We start from the raw sequence: 27,599 nt of genomic DNA, 5'->3' as shown, positions 1-27,599 counted from the left end.
ACATAATATTTGACCATAATTCTCACAACTTCAAAAACTATTTAGCCAGCGAATAGATCAACATTTAAAATTATGCAAATTAAATTTACGCAAATTAAATTTACGAGTAAAAAATGAGGTCTGCAGATGCTGGAGATCACAGCTGAAAATGTGTTGCTGGTTAAAGCACAGCAGGTTAGGCAGCATCTCAGGAATAGGGAATTCGACGTTTCGAGCATAAGCCCTTCATCAGGATGAAGGGCTTATGCTCGAAACGTCGAATTCCCTATTCCTGAGATGCTGCCTAACCTGCTGTGCTTTAACCAGCAACACATTTTCAGCAAATTAAATTTACAACCATATTTATAACAGAAGCATGATTACTGATTCTAGTTCATCACATTGCAAGCTAGGCACTTAGACTTAAAATTGGTCTAAAGCAGAGGCTTCCCAAAGCAAGAATATTTTGGTAAAAACAAAGAATTGCAGATGTTGAAGGTCTGATACAAACATATTGCTGGAGAAACGTAAATGAACCCAACATAACAGCTCTTTTTCACCCACATCAATCTTTGAGCCATGCATTTACCCTGCTAATCTTGTTTACCCTATGCTAATTTGTATGTGGCTCAGGCAAATTTCCTGAAATTATCACCTATGAGGTTTTGGCCTTTTAATTTAGCCCCGAGCTGTTCAGAACCCCTCAGGAGAAACTCTTTGTTAGTCCCACTTATGTTGTAGTACCTACATGGACCATGACAATCCCCACCAAGTTCCTCTTCAGTCCAGATGAGATGTCTTTAATCTTGCACTAGATAGGTAACACAGTTTTTGGGAAGCTGTCTTTGCTGCAGAAAGTAACACCTATTTCCCTAAATTCCCACTATTAGATTTCAGCTGAAAGAAGTTTATCTGAAGGAACAATTTACTGCAGGTGCTGCAATTTGAACTGAAAACCAAAAAAATAGGCATATGGAGGAAAGTGGGCTAGTATAGGTTAGGTGAGCTTGGATCGGCGCAACATCGAGGGCCGAAGGGCCTGTACGACGCTGTATTTTTCTATGTTCTATGTTCTAAATGCTGCAGATCACAGATGGTCAGGCAGCAGCCATGAATAGAAAGCAAGCTAACATTGTCTAAACATCTCATATCAAACTGGGCAGTTTACATTCTTCTGGGTTCAATACTGAGTTCATCACCTTCAAATTGTGAATCCATTCCTTGCCTTTCTTTTAGTTTTACTTGATACATTCTCTATCAACCTCTCTCCCCGTCCCCCACCCCTGTATGACTCACTGTTCTTTCCATACTGGCAGTTAGACACACCATTGTTCTGCCATTCTCACATTCCAATCACTTAATCTGTACTATCAACATCCTTTCTCCTCCAGCACTCCAACATCCCCTCCCCACCCACTATTGCATAAATGCTGCCCCTCCACACTTCACCAGATCTAAAGAAGAGTCATTTAAACTTGAAACGTTGGCTCATTTTCTCTCCATGGATGCTGCCTGACCTGCTGTGATCTCCAGCGTTTTTTGTTTTCAGTTCAGAAGTTAATCTGGCTCGTCTCCGATTAAAGTCAAGACCTATAGTGAAACTTACTGTGATGTAGTTATTTATTAGTATTGATGAGTGCAAGAATTAATTGTATCCACTGCTTCCCTGCTGAGATCAATGAGCTTAAGTAGTACAGATGACAACATTAACATATTTTACAAAGTACATTAAAATGACAGATTTTGACATTTATTTTTAAATATTGATCTACAACTCACTAAACAATTATTACTGTTGTGTACGTCACATTACTTTACTTGCAGTGTCATTTATGGGGTTATGCTAATTTTAATGTTAAAATTAAAATTTATTGGGGCAGATGGTGGCTCAATGGTTAGCACTACTGCTTCACAGTATCAGGAACCCAGATTAGATTCCACCCTGGGGTGACTGTCTGTATGTAGTTTACATGTTCTGCCCATGTCTGCTTGGAATCCTGCCAGGTGCTCCAGTCCGCTCACATAGTCGAAAAATGTGTACATTACGTTGACCACTCCAATTTTGATATTAGGTTGACTGGTTATGCTAAATTACCCATAATGTTCAGGGATGAGTAAGTGTGTTAGCCATGGGAGATGCAAGGTTACAGGGTAAGGGTAGGAAGATGGGTCTGAGTGGGATGCTCTTCGGAGGATCAGTATTAACTCATTGGGCTGAATGACCTATTTCCATACTGTAGGAATTCTATGGATTACATTGGCAAAACATTTGGTAAATACTGCTCCAGATACACAGCATGTTTATAAGTCCAAAAGCCTTTTAATTATTAGAAAATAGAGTGTTACTTAAATACATCATATGAACCAGGAGATAGAAAATACAAAATAGGAGCGGAAGTACACCCTTCGACCCCTCAAGTGCCATTCAATCAGATAATGGCTGATCTGTTTGTGCTTCAAATTTTGCATTCCCATCTACCTCGATAATCTCTTATTTGTTGCCTACCAAGAATCTATTTCTGCCTTAAAAATATTTAATCATCTAACCTTCATTGCCTTTGGAGGCAATGTCCACAAACCACAGGACCCTTTGAAAGAAAATTCTGTGCTAAATTCACCATGAATAAACATCCTTTCCACGACCAGTTTGCCAAGATATTTCAGAATCTTATATCACTTCAATCAAGTGATCCCTCACTCTTCTAAACTCCAGTGGAAACAAGCACAGCCTGTCCAACCTGCCCTCATTACACAGCCCATTCATTTCACATTTCAATCTTGTGAACCTTCTCTGAACCACCTCCAATGCAGTTCCATCTTTCCTTATAAAGTGTGGTTTCGTCAATGCCCTGTATAACTAAAGCATAACTTTTTTTTTAAATGTTCAATTTATCTTGTACTAAAGCCTAGTCGAATTTCCTATTCCTTGGATGCTGCCTAACCCGCTGTGCTTTAACCAGCAACACATTTTCAACCTAGCATCACATTTGCCCATGTGATTAAGTGCTGTGTCTGCATAGTTAGTGTCTGCAAGTGCTTTGTCATTTGCACTAAAACAACTGATTACTGTGCCTCAAAATTCTGCAGTCATTCTCCATTTCAGTAATACTCTGATTTTTCATTTCTGCCAATGTAAACAACAGTTAGGACAGTTAAAGGAGGCAGTGCTGAGTTGGAGGGTTGGATCTGGGATGAGGTGGGATGGGGTCGGGGAGGGAGATAAGGAAACTGGTGAAATCAACATTAATGCCTTGTGGTTGGAGGGTCCCAAGGCAGACCCCTTCACCTCAGTCCAAGGCTGCAAAGGACCCTTTCATATCCAGCAGATATTTTCCTGACATCCAAACACCTCATCTACTGTACACATTAATCTCTGGGGAGACAGGATGGCAACTCACAGTACGTTTCAGAAAACATCTCTGGGACACACATCAACAATCCCACCACCCTGTGGCCGACCACTTCAACTCCCCCTTCCACTCTGCCAAGGACATGCAAGTCCTGGGCCTCCCCCACTGACAAATCCACTTGACGAGTGGAGGAAAAACACCTAATCTTCTGCCTTGGGACCCTCAAACCATACAGCATCACTGCTAACAACTGCCCCCCCAATCGCCCGCCCTTTCCTAATGAGGGGCTTATGCCCAAAATATCAACACTTCTGCTCCTTGCATGCTGCCTGACCTGCAGGCTTTTCCAGTGCCAACTTTTCAACTGAACCTATCTGTAGCCACCTGCAACCTCCTTACATCTGATCTACAACATAATTTCACAAACAACACCAAGAAAAGTATGAAAGTATCTACCATGGTGTTCAATCCCCGCATCTAAGCCAGTGAGGAAAATTGTAAAATGCAGAGGCATCAGCACAGACCCCACAGAACTCCAATCATCACATCCTGTCAAAGACCCATTTATGCATGTTCAGGTTTCTGCCAGCCAGCCAACATTCTATCCATGTTAAAAAGTTACCCTTATATAAAATGGCTTTTATTTTCTGCAATAACCTTTGGTGTGTCTCCTTATCAAAGGCGTTCTTGAAACCCAACTAGCACATGGTAGTCCTACAATGAACTGATTTTACGGATTTCTCTTTGGCAAAATCATGCTGATTCTTCCTGATTACATTGAGTTTTTTTTTAAAAAGTGTGGAGACATAACCTCTTTTAAGATTGCTTTTACTACTTTCCCCACAACTAGGATACAGATTTATGTTTTATGTCACCTCCTTTCTTGAATACAAAATTATATTTGCTACTTTCCAGTCCGATGGAGCTTTTCTCAAACCTTTGGAATTTTGGAAAGTTAATACTAATGCAACTACTGCCTCATTAGTCACTTCTTTTAAAACACTAAGTTGAAGTGTGCCTGGACCCAGAGACTTAATAGCTCGAGCTCTGTATGTTTATTTGGTACCATTTCCCGGGTGACTGTAATTTAACTCCGTTCCTTCTCCTTTCCACCTTCTTATTTACAGCTAGTACTGGAAATCATCAAAATACTTGTTTATTTCTTCTGCCATTTCGTTAATATAAGGCCACAAGAAATAGAACCAGGGTAGGCCACTCAGCCCCTCGCATTTGCACCACCATTCAATAGGATCACAGCTAATCCAAAATTCATCATGTCAACTTTCTTACCTTTTCCCCACCACCCTCGATTTCTCTACCAGTTATCTACCATTAATTCACAAATCTTACTCTCCAGAAAGTTAATACTCACTTAACTCACTCATTTTCTTTATAAAAACCAGAAGCTCTTACAAGCTTCCTCTAGGATTTGTATCATTGTAATGATATTTGGGGTGAGTTTGACTTGTTTTTTTGAATTTGTAACTAGTGGATTGTGTGTATCAGAAGTCAATAGTACTAATGGACTTATTTATTTTCCATTGTTTGTGACTCAGCATGGTAAACAACAGTGCCTGTAAAGATGTGTTTTAGAATCTGCGTTTTTGTCTTCAGCTTAAACACCCATAAACACAGGTATTTATTTTCATCTTTAACTACTGGAAGTGTCTTTTAGTCCTGTGAAAACCCTGGAATGGCTGTTCATGGCATTGCTCCAAAGAGAAGGATAATGTAGATGAGGTCTATGAAGAGGTGACAAGTAGCTTAGATCAGGGAAACCCAGTGGATGTAGTCTATCTAGACTTCCAAAAGGCCTTTGATAAGGGGCATACGGGAGGCTGCTGAGCAAGGTGAGGGCCCATGGTGTTCGAGGTGAGCTACTGGGATGGATTGAGGATTGGCTGTCTGACAGAAGGCAGAGAGTTGGGATAAAAGGTTCTTTTTCGGAATGGCAGCGGTGTCCCGCAGGGTTCAGTGTTGGGGCCGCAGCTGTTCACATTATATATTAATGATCTGGATGAAGGGACTGGGGGCATTTTAGCAAAGTTTGCCGATGATACGAAGTTAGGTGGACAGGCAGGTAGTACTGAGGAAGTGGGGTGGCTGCAGAAGGATCTGGACAGTTTGGGAGAGTAGTCCAGGAAATGGCTGATGGAATTCAACGTGAGCAAATGCGAGGTCTTGCACTTTGGCAAAAAGAATAAAAGCATAGACTACTTTCTAAACGGTGAGAAAATTCGTAAAGCCAAAGTACAAAGGGATCTCGGAGTGCTAGTCGAGGATTCTCTAAAGGTAAACATGCAGGTTGAGTCAGTGATTAAGAAAGCGAATGCAATGTTGTCACTTATCTCAAGAGGGTTGGAATATAAAAGCACCATTGTGCTATTGAGACTTTATAAAGCTCTGGTTAGGCCCCATTTGGAGTACTGTGTCCAGTTTTGGTCCCCACACCTTAAGGAGGACATACTGGCACTGGAACATGTCCAGCGGAGATTCACATGGATGATCCCTAGAACGGTTGGTCTAACATACGAGGAATGGCTGAGGATCCTGGGATTGTATTCATTGGAGTTTAGAAGATTAAGGGGAGACTTAATAGAAACTTACAAGATAATACATGGCTTGGAAAGGGTGGACGCTAGGAAATTTTTTCCGTTAGACGAGGAGACTAGGACCCGTGGACACAGCCTTAGAATTAGAGGGGGTCAATTCAGAACAGAAATGCGGAGACATTTTTTCAGCCAGAGAGTGGTGGGCTTGTGGAATACATTGCCGCAGAGTGTAGTCGAGGCCGGGACGCTAAATGTCTTCAAGGCAGAGATTGATAGATTCTTGATGTCTCAAGGAATTAAGGGCTATGGGGAGAATGTGGGTAAGTGGAGTTGAAATGCCCATCAGCCGTGATTGAATGGACTCGATGGGCCGAATGGCCTTACTTCCACTCCTGTGTCTTATGGTCTTATGGAGGTCCTTAATGAAAAAACTGAGTGTTGATTCCAGATAAGATAAAGACCTAAAAAGTCTTTAAGCAAAGTGCAGTGAATGGCAGCACAAGGAGGAAGCTGCCACAATTGTTAATTTAACAGCTCATGTGGCTTAAAATGATCAAAGTGTTTGATACAGAGATACTGGCAAGAGTATTACACAAATGGTGTTTTGGGTACTACACCAAATCTATTCTGTTTCTTGTTAATTTCTGAAAGAGTGTTTTGGGATTAATGGGATCATACTTTTACTGAAAGAAAGTAAAGAATTATGGATGCTGAAGGGCTGAAACAACAAAAACCAAAATTGCTGGAGAACCTCAGCAGATCTGGTACAGTGTGTGGAAAGAAAGTAGTTAACATCTTGAATGGCCCTTGAGATCTGCCAAGTTTCTCCAGTAATTTCTGTTTTAGATTGTTTCTTATATTTACTGTGTGCTTAAACTTCTAAATCTGCAGCAGTGTGTTCGTGTTTCAATGAGACACCATTTTGCTAAAACTAAAACAAAATCATGATCTATTAAATTGGGTTTCTGGTTGGAATCTAACACACCTCATACTCTATTTTTCTCTTTTCTGCTATTTATGTACTTTATATTCTGACCAATCATCTGACATGAAACTCAACTTTGGACAGTTATATGCTTCCCTAACTTTTTAGTTAACCACAGACAGTGGGTACTCCCTTTAGAGTTTTTCTTCATAGTGGGAATATACTTATTCTGAAATATCCCCTCAAAAGTCTGTCGGTACATCTCTACTGATCTATCTCCTAGCCTGGTATGTCAGTTCACTTCAAGCTCAGCTTTCACATCCACATAGCTGCTTTTACTTATGTTTACTCTAAAAATATTTCATTTTGTGGTCACTGCTGCCTAGGGGTGCATTATCTGAAGTCTTTAATTAATCTTGATAAGGACAAAACTGCATATTGGGAGTGATTCATGGAATACCTCATGTGGAGAAAACTGTATTGTTGTACACAACACGCCATTTGATTTGTCAATTATAAAAGCTCATGGAGTGAAATACCACAACATTTTCGGATTACAATTTTACTTTCAATGAGCACCAAGAAGTCACATAAATGTGATAGATATTGGGTCAGTGACGAATATAGTAAGTCTTCCATCTAAAGGTTCTGGGGTAGTGGTATGTTTGAAGTCAACTACCTTGGGTTAAGGCACAAGGGAAAGGGGAAGGAGAAGGATATTCAAAATGCTTTAACATTAGCAGCTTAGTTGTTTCTGATTGCAAGGGTGACCAGTTCAACATCTCCCCGCAAGCACAAACCTTGTGGAGTTAGGTTCCTTTGAGAAGGACAAAGTTCAAGGACGTTCAGGGTGCAGTGATTCAATGGTTAGCACTGTTCCCTCACAGGGTCAGTGACCCAGGTTCAACTCCACTCTTGGGCGACTGTCTGTGAGGAATTTGCATTCTCTCCACGTATGCATGGGTTACAGCCAGTTGCTGCTTTCTTCCCACAGTCTAAAGATGTGCAGGATAGGTGGATTGGCATGTCTAAATTGTCTGTAGTGTCCAGGGGCGTGCAAGCTAAGTGGATATGCCATAGTAAATGCAGGGTTACAGGGATAGGACAGGGGGCTGAGTCTGGGTGGGTTGCTCTTCAGCGGGTCGGTGTGGACTTGAAAACTGAATGACCTCTTTCCACAATATGGTGGCACAGTGGTTAGCACTGCTGTCTCACAGCGCCTGAGACCCGGGTTCAATTCCCGACTCAGGTGACTGACTGTGTGGAGTTTGCACATTCTCCCCGTGTCTGCATGGGTTTCCTCCGGGTGCTCCGGTTTCCTCCCACAGTCCAAAGATGTGCGGGTCAGGTGAATTGGCCATGCTAAATTGCCCGTAGTGTTAGGTAAGGAGTAAATGTAGGGGTATGGGTGGATTGCGCTTCGGCGGGTCGGTGTGGGCTTGTAGGGCCGAAGGGCCTGTTTCCACACTGTAAGTAATCTAACCTAATATAAGGATTCTATGCAACTCTTAGAACACTGAACCTCAAAGAATCCCAGTTCCAACTGGGTAACATAAGTATGTGGTTTGAAGCTTATATTCAATTCATGAGGATTTGAAAATAGAATGGAAGACTTGTGCTGGACAAAATACCTCTAGTAAAAAAAACCCTTACCACTGAAGGCAGCTCGAGGGTTAAAGGTTACTAGGCTAGGAAAGAAAAATAATGGAATTAAACCCTCAGGAGAGTGAAAAAAAATTTTTGGAGTGGGTGTTGGAAAATTGAAGGGGCATTACTACTTTATGGACAGTGCAAAATGTACTTATGAAGGGGAATTTTTGATTCTGTTAAAAATAAAAGGAGAAAGTAAGAGTGGAAAATTCTATTGTCACTTAAGACTAAGTTCCCTAAAATAATAATGTTTAGTCAATAGTGCTTTTGGTCTGAATTAAAAACCTTAAAATAGAAGAATCTTGCTCTGCCGTCTATTCAGCTGTCAACTAGATAACTTGCAAAAGGACTATTTTTACAGTAATTATAATAACAAAGGTCCTACCAGAAGAGTTTGCCTGCTTGGGCCTCTCCTCCTCTTATGCAGGGGGTTATTTCTTTGGTAAAGTTCCATTCTATTTCAAGAAGGTTCTTCAGACTGTGAGAAGCTTGGGGTAAATGCTGCAGCATCTGTATCCAACTCCGCATATAATCAAAATAAACCTGTAATGACCAAGGAAGTATGTACACAGCACTGGAAAAAAAAGTTCTGAAACAAAAAAAACAGACTATCCAAACTTTGCAATGCATATTTTAGCACTTTGGACCAGTGCACTCATCCTCCCATCTGCTCCAGATGTTACTCCATGCAGGAACACTTTTGTTGCAATAGAACTATACACCAATATAATTACTAGCTCCAAGCTATGTATATACAGCTAATGTAGACACTGTGAAATAAACAGCTGAAAGACCCATGTTATAGTAAGTTATTAGAGGAGAAGACAGAAGTTATAAATACACACTAGCCCCAATAAATCTTGGAACAGAACTGCTGTATCATGGAGAAGAACATTTGCTCAAACACACAACTCCACCATAATGCATGCCAACACAGTAGGGATTAAAGGGAGGAGGGGATGTGCTTAAAAACAAGTCGTGTCATCACACAGTTACATGCATTTATACAATAACTTTTTATTTATAATAACTGAACACAAGGAAATATTAGAACAGAAACTTCAATAAAGAAGATTTTAAAGGGAATCTTAAAAAGCTGAGGGATAGAGAAGTAGTCATCTAGGGACTGAATTCCAGAGTCCAAACAGCTGAAGGTGTAGTTGTCAATTGCATAGTGATTAAAATCAATGAGGTGCATAAGGTCAGAGGAGCATAGACATCTTGGATAGTTGGAGGGATGAATGGACACTTGGGATAATGGGGGGATTTGAAAATAAATCAAAATTACTGCCAAATCAGGAATCAGTACAGCCACAAAGTATGGTTTAAGTACTTGTTATAAAGCTAGTATGAACTCAAGTTAACAGAAGCTAACGAGGAAAACATTTCAATTATCAAGCCTAGTGTTAACCACACCATGGAGGACAGTGCGAGTAGGAACTGGTCAAAGTCGAGGAGGAGGAAGTAGGAACAGATGATGGAGCAGCTTAGACATCTGAATCTCAACGTAAAGTCAAATAAGACATCAGTGTATCTTTTACGCTCAAGGCTGGAACAGATTGCTGTTTGCTTGCTTTCTTGGCCATGGACTTGAGAGCTGAAGATGTGTTGCTGGTTAAAGCACAGCAGGTTAGGCAGCATCCAAGGAATAGGAAATTCGACGTTTCGGGCATAAGCCCTTCATCAGGAATGAGGAGAGTGTGCCAAGCAGGCTAAGATAAAAGGTAGGGAGGAGGGACTTGGGGGAGGGGCGATGGAGATGTGATAGGTGGAAGGAGGTCAAGGTGAGGGTGATAGGCCGGAGTAGGGTGGGGGCGGAGAGGTCAGGAAGAAGATTGCAGGTTAGGAGGGCGGTGCTGAGTTGAGGGAACTGACTGAGACAAGGTAGGGGGAGGGGAAATGAGGAAACTGGAGAAATCTGAGTTCATTCCTTGTGGTTGGAGGGTTCCCAGGCGGAAGATGAGGCGCTCCTCCTCCAGCCGTCGTGTTGTTATGTTCTGCTGGTGGAGGAGTCCAAGGACCTGCATGTCCTCGGTGGAGTGGGAGGGAGAGTTAAAGTGTTGAGCCACCGGGTGGTTGGGTTGGTTGGTCCGGGCGTCCCTGAGGTGTTCTCTGAAGCGTTCCGCAAGTAAGCGGCCTGTCTCACCAATATAGAGAAGGCCACATCGGGTGCAGCGGATGCAATAGATGATGTGTGTGGAGGTACAGGTGAACTTGTGGCGGATATGGAAGGATCCCTTGGGGCCTTGGAGGGAAGTGAGGGAGGAGGTGTGGGCGCAAGTTTTACATTTCCTGCGGTTGCAGGGGAAGGTGCCGGGAGTGGAGGTTGGGTTGGTGGGGGGTGTGGACCTGACGAGGGAGTCACGAAGGGAGTGGTCTTTGCGGAACACTGACAGGGGAGGGGAGGGAAATATATCCCTGGTGGTGGGGTCCGTTTGGAGGTGGCGGAAATGACGGCAGATGATACGTTGTATATGGAGGTTGGTGGGGTGGTAGGTGAGAACCAGTGGGGTTCTGTCTTGGTGGCGGTTGGAGGAGCGGGGCTCAAGGGCGGAGGAGCGGGAAGTGGTGGAGGGCATCGTCGATCATGTCTGGGGGGAATCTACGGTCCTTGAAGAAGGAGGCCATCTGGGCTGTGCGGTGTTGGAACTGGTCCTCCTGGGAGCAGATGCGGCGGAGACGAAGGAATTGGGAATATGGGATGGAGTTTTTACAGGGGGCAGGGTGGGAGGAGGTGTAGTCCAGGTAGCTGTGGGAGTCAGTCGGTTTATAGTAGATGTCTGTGTTGAGTCGGTCGCCCGAGATAGAAATGGAAAGGTCTAGGAAGGGGAGGGAGGAGTCTGAGACAGTCCAGGTGAATTTGAGGTCGGGATGGAAGGTGTTAGTAAAGTTGATGAATTGTTCAACCTCCTCGTGGGAGCACGAGGCAGCGTCGATACAGTCATCGATGTAGCGGAGGAAAAGGTGGGGGGTGGTGCCCGTGTAGTTGCGGAAGATGGACTGTTCCACATATCCTACGAAGAGACAGGCATAGCTGGGGCCCTTGCGGATGCCCATGGCAACTCCTTTAGTTTGGAGGAAGTGGGAGAATTGAAAAGAGAAGTTATTCAGGGTGAGGACCAGTTCAGTCAGTCGAAGGAGGGTGTCAGTGGAAGGGTACTGGTTGGTGCGGCGGGAAAGGAAGAAGCGGAGGGCTTTGAGTCCTTAGTGATGGGGGATGGAGGTGTACAGGGACTGGATGTCCATCGTGAAAATAAGGCGTTGGGGACCGGGGAAGCGAAAATCCTGGAGGAAGTGGAGGGTGTGGGTGGTGTCCCGAACGTAGGTGGGGAGTTCTTGGACTAAAGGGGACAGAACCGTGTCAAGGTATGCGGAGATGGACTTGAGAGGACAAGGGAAGAAAAGTAACATTTTTAAAAACTAGGAGTGTTCCTACACATCTCCAGAAAACAAAATGACTACCGCAACACAGATCACAAAGGACCTAAATTTTTATTCATCCATCTGTCCTCCATTATTTGGACTGAGCCAGGATAAATGTAGAAGTGTTACAGACCTCATTCTTCCCAGGCTACAAGATATGTGAGGGAAGGCTTGGTGTGCTTAATCAATTCCTAATCATTATGAATCTTGCTGAAAAGGCTAAGCGCAGATAAAAGTTTAAGAGTGCAAAAAGTAAGGTAGCCATTTCAAGGCACACACACACAGCGAGAGATTGAGAGTGAGAGAGCAAGAAAAGAGACACACAGAGGGGAGGAGTTGGGGAGACAGAGATATGTGTGCGTGTATGGGAGGGGGACAGAGGGGGGGACAGAGAGGGGGGGGACAGAGAGAGGGGGGGGACAGAGAGAGGGGGGGGGACAGAGAGAGGGGGGGGGACAGAGAGAGGGAGGAAGAGAAAGACAGACATAGAAATGGGAGAAGTGGGCAGGAGGAGACTGAGAATGATCAAACTGAATTCAGAACACTAAAATAGTGTGCACAGCATTTAATAAAATTAGATTAAATACCAAACTGCTTTGTTCTCAAAACTTGATAGTTCAGGACAGGTGGCAAAAAACTTTGTTTGTACGTAACTTGCAAATTATCTTCCTTTTAAATGTGTTCCATTTTAAGCAGCTCATAGTTCACAGTCAAGTAATGCTATTTCACTAGATTAGATTTTATACTACAAAATTGTAATGATTTTAATGCAAGCACAGAAAGGTCATGATGTAGAAAGGTGGTGTTATGCTATATCTAATAATTTAGGTATTTATAATTCATTTGACAAAAACCATACCAGTAACTGTAGATCAAAATGTACGTAAATCACTATTATAAATTTAATTCTACGCAGTCATAAAAGCTAGGTACTTAATTACATTAACAATGTATAGCTTGAAGTAAAGCAGAAACTTTTGAAACCTTTAGAAAGGAAAAAATAATGATGGAAGGAACAGTTTGACATGGTACTCATGCAAACTCTTTATAAACAAGATTACAATTTACATCATTAATCAAAATGCATTAAAATAAATTTAAACTGAGTTAGCCAGTTTCTTTGTTGCTGTCATCACCAGCCCCATTTTCAGACATCACAACAGTAACAATGCACTTGAGTATTTTTTGGTCAGGTTATTAAAACATTCCAGTGCCAAATCCAAGCAAAAAAAACCCAGAGTTCAATTCATTATTTATCAAAATCATTACCTATATACTCACAATCAACATTTTATGTAGATCTTCCTCAAATTCATCGATATTGCTGTTAACCTTCTGCTGTCGCTGGAATTCATCCATGATCCCATGCAACATGAACTGATAATACTGTTTCATAAGTAGGCCACCCTTCAGTACTTCCTTGCACTCTCTGACTAACTGTAATACAAATAACCATTATATGCAGAATTTTGAAACATTTACTGATAAGGCCAAATACATAAGAGTCGTTTGGCAAAGTCAGCATGTAATACACAATTATTGGCTTTAAATTTCCATTTGAGGCAACATGAAAATGGGTTTTTGGTGCTATTCTGAATTAGGTTATTTCAGGCAAGTTGATTTTAGGGCACCGTAATTCATACCAAAAGTAGGTAATATCAATCAGGGCATCAAACTCTGATCATTAAAAAGAGACTCCTGCTTGCTGTATAAATGTCAAGTGACACCAGGATTAACTTGGCCATCAAATCTCCCTTATGACATGTACACAGAGTGTTGTCACTTGAGCAAGGAGCCAAAGGAAACTGGCATCCATTAAATGATATTTCAACAAGAGGGCAGGAAGAAACAAAATTGGTGGAAAAAAAATCTAATGTGTTGCAGATGCTTGAGATCTGAAATAAAAGCAGAGCATTGGAAAAACTCTGTAGGCCTGACAGCATCTGTACAGAGACAGAAAACCTTTCCCTCTACATAGATGCTGCCAGACCTGTTGAGTTGCAGCACCTTATTTTTTAAAAAATCTTTTATTATAGTTTGACATTGGGGTGAGCACTGGAGGAGCCAATAATGGATGTTTTAGGAATTCAACATCAACACCACATTGCTTTCTAGAATATTACTGACAGTCAAAGCCCTGTGATTGCCACCTAAGAACTGATCATAAGGTAGAATAAAGTCTTCTTGCCTGTTAAAAGCAGCTTCATTTACAAAACTATTAATTTCTAATATAACCTCAGCACACTAGCTGTTCAAAATATCTAATTTCTTTACTGTAACTGAAAAACATTGAAAACAACTTTCTATCAACAAGATTTGTATAAAAACACAAACCAAATCGTGGGAAAACGATACATTAATGTTATTATTGTACATATCCGTCAAAAGATTCTGGAGGAGATATACCATGAGTTGCAGATATCCAGAAGATATTAGTCAATTCATACTACGCTGTCTAAAGCAAGCAACACAATGTTTCTCTATCCTTTTTAACAGCTTGCCTTTTATTTGGATATAACTGTACATCCAATTCAATGCAGAAAGTTTGAGCTGGATCTCGACAGTTCTCTTTCAATAACACAATGATCACTATGGCTTAGATCGAGCTCTGCGGCGCAACAAGGAGACAGCAAATTGTTCTTTAAAAGATGTTTTAAAATGTATTTTGTTTTTTTTTCTCTTTTTGCAAATTTCTCTCCTAATCCAATCCTCTTTCCTTTCTATTTCTCTTTTACAGAGTCATACAGTACAGAAACACACTCTTCAGTCCAAACAGTCCATGCTGAACATAATCCCAAACTAAACTAGTCCCACCTGCCTGCTCCTAGTCCATGTCCTACCAAACATTTTCAATTCATGTACATTTCCAGCTGTCTTTTAAACATCATAACCGTGCTCGTATCCACCATTTCATCAGGAAGTTCATTCCTCACGCGAACCAAAATTTGCCCCTCACATCTTTTTTTAAAAATCACTCTTCTCTCACCTTAAAAATATGCTCCATGATCTTGAAATCCCTCACCCGAGGGAAAAAACACCTACCATTAATTCTCACTTTCATGATTTTATAAATTTCGATAAAGTCACCTCTCAACGTCCTATGCTCCAGTGAAAAAAGTCACAGCCTATCCAGCCTTTCTTTATAACTCAAACCTTCCATACACAGCAACATCTTCCTGAATCTCTTCCAAATCCCATCTAGCTTAATAACATCCTTCCTATAACAGGGCAACTGATTTGATTCTTAATTTATCTACTTCAATATTCAGACACCATCTCTATCATTCCTATTTGTTTTTCATTCTTTAAAATCACATTGGAGAAATGTTTTCAATATTTTCATCATTCATCAAAGTCCCAAGATCCCTGCTGCCCTTCCTGGACCATTATCAGTTCATACTTCCAGTGTTAAACAGCCCAAAAAGAAATTTGAAAGGAAGCATTTAAGTCTAATGACAAAGTACAAGATACACCACTCCAATAGATTTTCCCCAGATTTATGATCAGAAAAAAAAGTACTAAATCAAGACAGAAAATACACAGTTCATTGTGAAACTATTAAGATTATTAATCCAAAACATTTACAGCACAGCTTAAAAACAATAGCTTCATTTATTGTAATTTATTTGAACTAATCATACATATGTAGGACGTTCTACTCTTGTGACAAGAAGCATTAGTTTACATGCAAAAAATGTTTTCTATAAGAGTACGGAAAATATCAATAGCTCTAAAAAGAAAGTGAACTTTCTACAGAAGTTTGTACATTAAACATCATTAAAAAAAATGTGAAATCACATCACAAATTCTAAGAGAATGATGAAAACAGTTACAAATTTAAACTTCTACTCCATGTTACAGATTATGTTGGCAGGCTACCTGTTTAATGCTGAGCAATGATGGCTCTCCTGCAGGTCTCTGCTCCAACCTCAGTTTCAAGCATTCATGAATAACATTGAGGAGAACACGACATAAAACCAAGTAGGCAGGCTGGAAAGATGGGAGTTCCATGGCCTCCAGCTGTTCCCAGGACACACTACTGCCTTTCTGCTCTGTGCAGGAAGACATGTCAGACAATTCAGGCAGATAGTCATGGCAGCTCAAAGGCTCCGGAACAGCAGAGAACTGGAATATAAACAAGAGAGACTGTAACTTTATAATTGCTGTAACAATGGAGTAAACCTGGTCGTACCTTCAGTTCTGACATACGAAATCAGTGGACAGGGTCTGACCAGTTACAAAATAGCTTTTAAGAACTTCAGCCAACCTGTTGAGACCTGTTACGGTACATCTCTGTGGCAGCTAGGACTGGAATCAAGACTTCCTGACCCAGGAGGGCCACCTCCACTACACCACAAGACGGCCTACACTGGTATCTGCCAGTGTGTCTGTTTAACTATTACCCCAGATTTATCAATTCTCCCTTCTCTGTGAAGCAGCAACATGTAGATTTATGCAGATTTAAGAAATTAGCAATAATATGACAACAGTTTGCCTTTGCCCAGATTATTTTCCAAATGGAAGGAAAATAAAAGTGATTGCATTTATATTGTAACCTATATATTATAGGAATTCCCCACTTACTTACAATGAAGAAAAACACTAAACCTAAAAGGGATAAAATTAATGGTGAAGTTGTTGTGTGTGCTTCCTCAACAAAATTAGAATCTTTACATATAAAATTCTAAACAAGAATTTAAGTTATTTCACATTTTATGATACATTTTCATACCAAAAAATCTACAAGATACCTATCAGGCCATCAATGTGTTACTTCAGTCACCATCCCAATCAAGAAAATACCCTTGCCATTAGAATCATTCCTGGTGAAAAGGCTTATGCCCGAAACATCAATTCTTCTGCTCCTCAGATGCTGCATGACCTGCTGTGCTTTTCCAGCTCCACACTTTTTGAATGCCATTAGGATCAGTTCACAGTTGCAATATCAAAATCTCCTTTCCCCAGCCTTCCCAGTTCATAGAATTCTAGCCACTCCCTAAACCCAACTACTCATCTCTGCATCTAATGCTATCCTATTTCTTCCTTGTCCACCACTGCTCTTCTCAATGACTCTCCTTCCCCCCCCCCCCCACCCCCCAAAGTCACACAGTAGTTCCTGCTCTCTCCCTGCTCACCCTTACTTACCTTTCCCATTACCCCTTCTACTTTAATACTATCTAGCTGGACTACTGTCACTAATAGATCTGCTTCCATGTCTTCAAAAAAACTGACTTCTGTGGGCTGTTTATTACATTTGCAGTTAACATTGCAGCAATATTCAGCAAAACACCCAGTTCATTTCATTTTAAAAAGTTCTAGTTAATTAAAGACAAGTTCTGACAACTGCAAAAACAAAGTTTTTACAGGCTGCATTTTTTCCTTATGACACAGAATGTCTGGTGAAACCAAAGCAATTAAAATTCACTACAACCAGGAAAGTTCAGGGATGATCCAAAATCTAACTCTATAAATGCCATTTGAATTAGCCTTTTTAAGTTTATCTAAATTGTCAAATGCAATGTGCAATCTTCTAAAAACAAATAATTGCTACGAAGTAACAATCATGAACTCTCCCAGTCTAGGCGAAGATATTCAGCAAAGTGGTTTTCCAAGCAAGGACAGAAAATGCTGGCATTATTCAGCAAATCAAACAACATCTGGGGACAGAAAAGTTACTGTTAAAGATCGACAATCTTATCAGTCCTGAAGTCCCTAAAGCCAAAAGTACACAATAGAACAAAAAGACATTACCAAATGCTGCAAATAACAAAGCAAACACCAATATTATCCCATCAACATTAGTTGGCATTAGCAAATATGATATATGACACATAACTGGAATAAAGATATTTGTTCTCAACACATTTTCATGCAAGATCTTTCAACATCACTACCAAAGAATTTTTGCTTAACTCAATGTCAATTGATGTCATATTTTGCACAGAGTGCACAATGATGACAGTAATTTTAAGTCTTGGACTCTGACTGACAGGTAGTAGATTATCCTAACAAAAGTTCTATGTCAATTAACTTTAACAATATGATAAAACTAATTTCCATAAGCTTGATTTGAACCTCTAACAGTGCCCAATTGCTATATTTATTGATTCATCAAATAGGCTATTATCGTCCATCCTCAATTATCCCGAAGATGTTTATGATAAGCACTATCGCAGTTAGGCAGTAGTGTGGGGGTAAAAAGGAGAATTTAAAAAAAACAGGAGCTGGCTCTTGAGGGAGCTGGACCAGTGTCTGTGTGTGCAAGGACTCTCCTCTTGAATGTGAAAAAATGAAAAAGATGTTTATAAGCCATCTTCTTAAACAGCTGCACACCATGTGGTATAGGTACAACTGCAGTGCTGTTAAAGGAAGGAGTTCCAGGATTTTGAACCAGTGACAATGTGTGAATGGTGATAGATTTCCAATTAGGACTGGGAGGGAAATTACAGCTGGTGCTATTCCAATACAGTTGCTGACTCTATTGGGTGACAGGTTTAACACCTTACAGAAGTAGCCTTGGCAAATACCTGTAGAACAATTTGTAAATGGAATGTATGGTACAGAAATTGCAGGTTGAGGAAACGAACATTAAGTAGTGGATGGGTTTCCAATCAAGTAGGCTACTTTGTCCTCGATGGTCTCAGACGTTAGAAAATACAACCATCTAAGTAACTGATATTCCTGGTTTGTGTCCTGTAGCTAGTGGAAATATTTCGAAGAGTTAGGAAACAAGTTACCTGCATTAAATCTGCCATGTCTGAACCATTCTCGTATTCTTAGTATGTTGTGGTCAATCCAATTAAGCTTCCAATCAATACTGATACCTGGGATATCCATGTTGGAGGTTTCAACAATTTAAGTACCTCTCAATATCAGGGGTGGTTTACACTGGTCATAGCTTGGGAAAAGCCAATAATCTAAAAATTCTCATCTTTGTTCCCAACTCATTCCTTATCATGGTAACTTCTTCCAGCCTTACAATCCTGCAGCATCTCTGGTCTCCTCCAGTGCTGGCTTCTTGAACATCCCTGATTTTAATTTATTCCACCCAGCTACAGTCATGCCTACAGTCACTCCAAACTTTGCAATTTCTTCCCTTCGTCCATTAAGAGATTCCTTAAAATCTCTTTGACCTATTGTTTGCATGTCTGTCCAATTATTTCCTTATATGGCTCATGGTCAGATTTGCTTGATAATACCAGCGTGAAATGCCTGAAACATGTCAAATTTAAAAGCAATGTATAAATGAAAATTGTTGTACAAATTTTAATTTTGCATTTGTATTCATTAGGTGATTTTAGAATCATGACAAAATGGTTAATTTTTTGTTGTATTTTCAAAATCATCTCAACGTCAGTGACCTGCAGTGAAACATGAGCCTAACACTCCATTTCAAAGACCATTCAAATTATTCAATTAAAGTAATGGTGTTGAAATCCAAACTTGCAAGTGGTACAGCATCTAAAGAAGTGAAGATTCTAATTAGTATTTTCCTAATTAATCACAGAGATATACCGTGACCTAAGTTTGAGATCTCCTCATTACATTCTAATTCCTGTGAGGAATTACAGGAATCTAAAGTGGAGAGTATAAGAGGAAGGACAAAATACCATTTTTTTTTAACAAGCAAACAAAGCAAGAGGCCAATAACAGCTATATTTCTGGAAATATGTGAAGCTGTAGTAAATATACTATTACATAAAAAAATGTCAATGAAAATAGAGCAAAACCACCAATTTCAAAATAATTTCTTTCAGGCTTCAGCAGAGGACCTGGCTATGATGTTCCAGTCTTACACTGGCTCAGAAATAGGTGCCAAAATATGGTAATCACAAACATTACACTTTTGTTCAAAACAAAAAGGTGTGGCAGCAAGCCATGCAACTACAAGCCAGTCAATTTTATTAAGCTGGTGGGTAACCTGCTAGAAATATTTTATGATAAATATATTAGTTACATGAGAAAATGCAGTTTAATTAAGGAAACCCTGTACCGATCGGTTCAGGGAAAATACTGTTTAACTGACTACATGTAGACTTTAATGAGGAAACAGAGAATTGAAGAAAGTAATCATTTTAATGTCATATACATGCTGTTGCAGAAGTGCCACACAAGTCTGAGCAATGTTGAAAGTTCTGAAATAATAAGGACAGCAGCAAATGGACACAAAACTAGCAGAGTGATAGGAAACAGAATACTGGTCAATGGAGTTAGGAGCACATGGCAGAAGCAACACCAGGTTTATGGTGCACCTTTGCTGCTGACTAAAGAGGACAATCCTGGTAATGAGCAGTTCCAGCAAGTGTCAGTTATTTTCAGTGTCAGCCTGTTGTCAGACTACTGTAGCCATAGTCATCATGGTGCATACTAGTGCACATCAGGTATTGCTATTTTCCTGTCTTCATCTACTGACTCCCAAATGTGATTATCAATGTCAAAGGCACTTAATTTCACTCTTGCAAGCATTCTTGAAATGGATCTCTGGGATCAACTGATCGCCTGACTCTACCAACTTCTCACTCAGCAGAAGTTTTTGAATACATGACTGTCTTCCCCTGTACAATGCAAATTGTCACGGAAGTAGATGATACTGAGGAGCTTCGATGAGCTTATTTTCCCCGTCTTGTATACTCCTTCCTTGAAGAGAGTGCCAGTGATATGCCCTGTTCTTTAAATTCCTTTTAAAAGCTGGTATATAAAGAAGATTTATGCTCATAATTTGTGTCATACAACCTTAGGAAAAAAAACCTTCTCCATTGTACTAAGGAGAGCGACACCATATTTTATTGTGGAATTCTGCAATCTTTCTCTTTGTATAGCAAGATGATTTTGCATTATGCATCTCTTATGGAATGATAGAGCAAGCAAAAGTGGCCAAGGACATAAAAATGTGGCAACTGATGGTACACCCCAACTTGAGCAGTTTGTCTGGGATTCCATCATTGACACTTGCCTGCTTGTTAAGAACTGTATGGCCTCTTTCAGTTTAGTTGAGCTAACTCATTCGTGAAAGGACATAGTGCAAGAACTTCAAGGTTGGTCTTCAATACATGCATCGCATCAGAAGTACAATTCACAGAAATATCTGTTTACGTCTGTCTGAAAGCATTTCATCATTTACAGACTTTAGGTTGGCAACTTTAGTTATGATAGGACCAAATATCTTCAAGTCCTTTTTATGCAGATTGTAACTTTGCATTATCGAAGAAAGCTAGATTTCTCAACACAAGTTGATCCAGTTTATTTTGGCAATTTCTCCATATCCTTTACCTGGAAAGTATCTTCCAGTTTTTTGCTGTTGAATTTATGAAGTACATCATATGGGTTTTTTTCTACATCAATGACAGGTGTCATCTTAACTGAGTAGGTCTCCAACCAGTCTGTTATTTTGCATTTACCACAGATGACTACATTTAATAACTTCAAATCCAGCCTCAGCTCTTCGTAGTATATCTCTGATGGGAAGCAATCATTCTAGCAACAGCGCAAAATGCCAATTTCTGGCATGGTTACTTGTGCAATGATGCTCATGTGCACCAAGCCAATGTTTTTGGAACTGTAAAACTTTGGAGGTATACCCAAGCATTGCTGCTGGCAAGTGTGGTCAGTATCGCAATCTGCATGATGTGAGGTGTAGTGTGGAGAACATGCCCTCTCAGGATGACCAAATAAACAATGCAATTAACGAATCTTGGATGATGCCATGTAACCCTATGCCATTCCTGAAGAAGGGCTCATGCCCAAAACGTCGATTCTCCTGCTCCTTGGATGCTGCCTGACCTGCTGCGCTTTTCCAGCAACACATTTTCAGCTCTGATATCTAGCATCTGCAGTCCTCACTTTAAACTTATGACAATGTTAGTCATGAAAAAAAAGTGTTGATGGCAGAGTTCATTCACGGCACAAAACTGAAGATATTACCCATTAGTCATACAACACAAACATACTCTTCAGTCCAACTCATCTGTGCCAATGAAACATCCCAATCTGACCTAGTCCCATTTGCCAGCACCAAGCCCATATCCCTTCCTATTCATACAACCACCCAGATGCCTTTTAAAGTTGTAATTGTTCCTGCCTCCACTACTTCCTCTGGCAGCTTGTAGCATAGACACACCATCCACTGCATGAGAAAGTTATCCCTCAGGTCTTTTTAAATCATTTCGCTGTCACCTTAAACCTATGCCCTCTAGTTCTGGACACCCCAGTCCAGGAAAACAACCTTGCCTAAGCACCCTATCATGATTTTATAAACCTCCATAAGGTCACCCCTCAGTGTCCCAACACTCCAAGGAGAAAAGCCCCAGCCTAATCAGTCCCTCCTAATAACACAAACCCTTCAGTCTCAGCAACATCCTTGTTAATCTTTCCTGCACCTAGGTTTAACAATATCCTTCCTATTATTGTTGAATTTGTTTCTTAGTCAACATTGTTCATTCAATGTTCATGACTACCCCACTAAAATTATCTAGGATAAATAGCCACTTGCCATTTGAAATGAATCTCAAAACATTACATCAAGGTGATGGAGGGATAGAAATGAAAAGCAGAGAAGTTATATTAATGGTGTAAGATTATGGCGAACAGTTTGAGTCTCAATATCATAAAAAAGAAATAGAAGTACTGAAAAGAATGCAAAGAGATTCACAGGAATATCAAAACTGTAAATCATACCCATCAGGAAAAACCGAACAAGCTGGTGCTCTATCTTTTACAAAAGAAAATACTGAAGGATGGTCTATTAAAAGATCTTGAAGACAGTGAAAAGTTTTAAAAGTAACAGACATTTCTATGTCGAGATGCCTAGAATTAGGTGCCATTAGCATAAGCTTAGTACCAATAAACGAAAAAGAACTGGGAAGAAATTTCCCAGATTGCTTACAACATTGAACTGGCAACCACTCATTGAGGTGAGCACCATACATGCATTCAAGAGTTGCTAAAAACTTGAGGAAGAAAAAAGTTAGAAGGATTCAGCAATGGGGTGGATAAAGAGCAGTGGGAGGGGGTTTGTGTGTAGTATAAACACAGGTATAAACCTGCAGAATCAAATGGCCCATTTATGGAATACAAGGAGATGGGGGAAGACACTAAATGAGTATTTTGCATCAGTGTTTACTGTGCAGAAGGATATGGAAGATAGAGAATGTGGGGAAATAAATAGTGACAACTTGAAAAATGTCCATATTACATAAGACGTGGTGCTGAACGGCTTAAAATGCATAAATCCCTGAGACCCGATCAGGTGTACCCTAAAACTCTGTGAAGCTAGAGAAGTGATTGCTAGGCCTTCTTACTGAATTATTTGGCCATGATGTGGATGAACTGGTGTTGGACTGGGGTAGACAAAGTTAAAAATCACACAACACCAAGTTATGTAGTCCCACAAGTTTATTTGGAAGCACTAGCGTTCAGAGCGCTGCTCCTTCAACAGGTAGCTGTGGAGTAAGACCATAACACACACAATTTATAGCAAAAGGTCACTGTGTCATGCAATTGAAATGATATATTGAACAAACCTAGATTGCTGAGGATAGGAATTGGGAGGTCATGTTGTGACTATACAGGACATTAGTTAAGCCACCATTGGAATACTGCATGCAATTCTGGCCTCCCTGCCAAAGGAAGAACGTTGTTAAACTTGTATCTGTTTCGACAAGAGTAACAAGGATTTTGCCAGAGTTGGAGGGTTTGAACTATAGGGAGAGGCTGAATATACTGGAGCTATTTTCCTTGGAGCAGAGACTGAGGAGCGACCTTAAAGGTTTATAAAATCACGAGGGGTATGAATAGGGTAAATAGACAAGGTCTTTTCCCAGGATGGGGGGAATCTAAAACTCGAGGGCAGAGGTTTAAAGTAACAGGGGAAAGATTTAAAAAGAGATCCAACACTTTCCACGCAGAGGGTGGTGTACATACAGAACGAGCTACCAGAGAAAGTGGTGCAGGCTGGTACAATTGCAACATTTAAAACATCTGAATGAGTATATAAATAGAAAGGGTTGAGTGTGCCAAATGGGACTAGATTTATTTAGGATATCTGGTCGGTATGGACCAGTTGGACAGAGTGTGTGTCTGTGCTGTATAACTAAATAATCTAATTATGTGTTAGCATGACAAAAACATGAATTTTCTTAAAAATCTCAACACCAAGTTATAGTCCAACAGGTTTATTTTGAACACTAGATTTTGGAGCACTGCTCCTTCACCTGTTGGACTATATGACTTGGTGTTGAATGATTTTTAACTTTGTACACCCTAGTGCAATACCGGCACCTCCAAATCACGAATGTCCTTTATTGTGTGGGATGTGGGCATTGCTGGCAGGCTAGCATTAATTGCCAACCCCTGGATGGCCTTGAAAACCTGGTGGTGAGCTGTGTTTTCTTTAACCGCTGCAATCCATGCTCAGCAGACCCACAATACTGTTAGGGAGAGTGTCTCAGGATTTTGATTCAGCAACAGAGAAGAAATGGTAATATATTTCCAAGTCAGGATGAGGAGTGGATTGGAGGGGAACTTGCAGATGGTGTTGTTCTTATGTATCTGCTGCCACTTTCCTTCAAGATGGAAGCTGACATGGGTTTGGAAAGTGTTAACAATCTTTGGCAAATTTCTCCGCCTTGCATCATCTAAATATTATACACTGTTCCAATTGACTGCTGGTAGTGGAGGGAGTGAATGCTTGTGGTTATTATGGTGCCAATCAAGCAGACTGTTTTGTTCTGGACGTTGTCAATCTTAGAGCGTTTTTAGAGCTGTACTCATTCAGGCAAGTGGAGAGTATCCCATCACACTCCTTACTTGTCCCTTTTAGGAATCAGGTGGTAAGTTACACACTGAAGTATTCCTAGCCTCTGAACTGCCAACGTGACATTGGTCATCTTAATTTGTCTGCTTCTCTCACCCACTCGAACCTGTCGCCTTCTGAAATTGCTGCACTTCGCTGTCTTAGATCCAACCCTAACTTTGTTATCAAACAAAAGGTAGTGCTGCTGTAGTCTGGTGCAGTGTTCTTTATCTTGCAAAGGCTCATTACCTCTGGAGATCCCTCTCCCACTGCCTCCAACCTAGTAGTTTCCTAACTCTGGATAGCCCATTTCTACCTCCTTCCCAAAATCCACAAACCAGACTGCCCCAGTAGGCCCATCGCTCCTGCTGCACTGAGCTCATTTCCTCCTACCATGGCTCCATCTTCTCTCAACTTGCACAGACCCTGCCTACCTACATGTGATGTTCCTGATGCCCTCCCTTATATTGACAATTTCCAGTTCCCTGGCCTTAACTGCCTCCTGTTCACCATGGATGCCCAATCCCTCTGTAACTCCATTCCCCACCAGGATCGTCAGAGCTCTCAGCTTCTTCCTCAACCAGAGGCCTGAACGATCCCCATCCATCACCACTGTCCTCCACCTGGCTGAACTTGTTCTCTCACTGAACAATTCTCCTTTAATTCATCTTACTTCAGCCAAGTCAAAGGAGGGCACTTACATGGGTCCCAGTTATCAGGGCCCTTAAATGCATCCAACCTATCATCTGAGCTTCCGCACTTGCCCTTGCCATTACTCACAACAATGTGATTGGGCTCCTCTTGCCATCACTTTTCATCCCAACAGCCTCCATGTTCAAAGATCATTCTCCGACATTTCAAAGCTCTAGCAGAACACTACCACCAAACACATCTTTCCCCTCACTCCCTGCCTTCATTTCTCAGTGATTGTTTCCTCCAGGACATGCTAGTTGATTCCACAACCACCAACACCATACCTCCTCTGCATAGCACCGTCCCATGTAACCACAGAAAATATAACACGTGGGCCTTCACCTCCTCCCTGCTCACTATCCCAGGGCCTAAGCAGTCTTTCCAGGTGAAGTAACATTTCATCTACACCTCCTCCAATCTTGTATATTGTATTTGTTGTGCACAATGTGGCCTACTCTACAATGTAGAAACCCAATGCAAACTGGGTGGCCACTTTGCAGGACACCTCTGATCTGTGCACAAGAACCCCGATCTTCATGCAGCCAGTCATTTTAACACTGTGTCCTGCTCACATAACCACATGCCTGTCCTCCACATGTTGCAGTGTTCCAGTGAATCACAGCACTAACTGGAGGAACAACATCTCACCTTCAGACTAGGCACTTTACTGCCTTCTGGACTCAATATGGAGTTCAACACCTTTAAATTGTGAATATCTCTTCCTTATCTTCTAGCTTATCATGTCCTCCCCTCCCCTCATCCCACTTACTACCAGGGTTCTCCTATAGCACGGTTCTACAGTATGTCTCTCTACAACACAAATTGGCTATAACATGATTGCTGAATTTAGACCAATATTTGTTAAACATGAACTTTCCTTACCTGTATTGGCTATAAAGCTATTCTGGCCCCATTAGTTTAAATGATGCTCATATCGCATGACTTTCTTAAAAGTCAAGATCACACGGAAACCGAACTATGGCGTTATAAGAGAACTACTTGTATCCTTTCAAGTCTGGCAGGGACACATCATTGTTCTGCCATTCTCACATTCCAATCATTTAAACTGAACTGTTAACATCCTTGCTCCATCAGCACCCTACACCCACTGCCCCAATCCTTCCAAATTGAAGCATAAAACCTGTCCCCTTCACACTTCAGCTCTGATGAAGAGTCATCTCGACTCAAAGCACTGTTCTCTTCCTATGGATGCTGTCTGACCTGCTGTGATCTCCAGCATTGTCTTCAGCACAGATTCCAGTGTCTGCAGTAATTTGTTCCTATTTGTAGCTACTGTTTACATAGCAGGACCAGTTGAGTTTCTGGTCAACAGTAAACCCAAGGATGTCGACAGTGGAGTATTCAATGATTGTAACAGCACTAAATGTCATGAAGTGATGGTTAGATTGTCTTTTATTGGAGATGGTCAATGCTGGCATTTGTGCAGCACATATTTGTCAGCCCACATCTGGATTTTATCAGCCCATATCCAGGTTTTGTTGCAAATGAACATGATCTGTTTCAGTATCAGAGGAGTCTGGAAGAGTGCAAAACATTTTAACTCCTGATGATATGATGGTGGGAAGGTCACTGATAAAGTAGTTGAAGATTGCTGGGCTTAGGACACTACCCTGACAGACTGCTACAGAGATGTCCTAGAGCTGAGACGACTAACCTCCAATAACCTTAATCTTCTTCCAATGCACCAGGTATGACTCCAACCACCTGAGAGTTTGCCCCCAGATTTCCACTGATTACAGTTTTGTTAGGACTCCTTGATGCCACGTTTAGTCAAATGCGGTCTTGATGTCAAGCCCAGTCATTCTCACCTCACCTCTGGAATTCAACTCCTTTTCCATGTTTGAATCAACAGTGTAATTAGGTCAGGAGCTGAGTGGCTCTGGCAGAACCCAAACCAGTGAGCAGGTTATTGCTAAGCAGATGCTGTTTGATGACATCTTCCATCACTTTACTAATGATCAAGAGTAGATTGAAGGGGCGATAATTGGCTGGGTTGGATTTATCCTGCTTTGTATGTACAGGACACACATTGGCAATTTTCCACATTGTTGGGGACTTGCTAGTGTTGTAGCTATACTGGAGCGGGTGACAAGGAGTGTAGCAAGTTTTGAAGCAGTCTTCAGTGTTATTGCCAGAGTGCTGTCAAAATAGATTCTCTTAAGAAAACGCAGAACTCTTATTTTAAAATCATAAGATTTTTACCTGGCCTACATCAT

At 41.0% G+C, this 27,599-nt stretch overlaps 1 protein-coding gene across 3 annotated transcripts in view; it reads right to left on the bottom strand.

Annotated features, from left to right (window-relative positions):
- map3k4 (mitogen-activated protein kinase kinase kinase 4) overlaps positions 1-27,599 on the bottom strand; it is a 211,545-nt gene that overhangs the window by 87,999 nt on the left and 95,947 nt on the right. For all 3 annotated transcript variants that reach the window (XM_060831662.1, XM_060831663.1, XM_060831664.1), the window contains exons 4-6: positions 15,759-16,004; positions 13,161-13,316; positions 8,842-8,999 (exon numbers count right to left, since the gene is read on the bottom strand). In XM_060831662.1, the coding sequence (XP_060687645.1) occupies positions 8,842-8,999; positions 13,161-13,316; positions 15,759-16,004 (560 nt within the window). The remainder of the gene's footprint in view (positions 1-8,841; positions 9,000-13,160; positions 13,317-15,758; positions 16,005-27,599) is intronic.

Source organism: Hemiscyllium ocellatum, chromosome 10 (genome assembly GCF_020745735.1).
Source record: "Hemiscyllium ocellatum isolate sHemOce1 chromosome 10, sHemOce1.pat.X.cur, whole genome shotgun sequence".
NCBI classification, from domain to species: domain Eukaryota; kingdom Metazoa; phylum Chordata; class Chondrichthyes; order Orectolobiformes; family Hemiscylliidae; genus Hemiscyllium; species Hemiscyllium ocellatum.
This window is presented reverse-complemented; position numbering and strand designations above follow the sequence as displayed.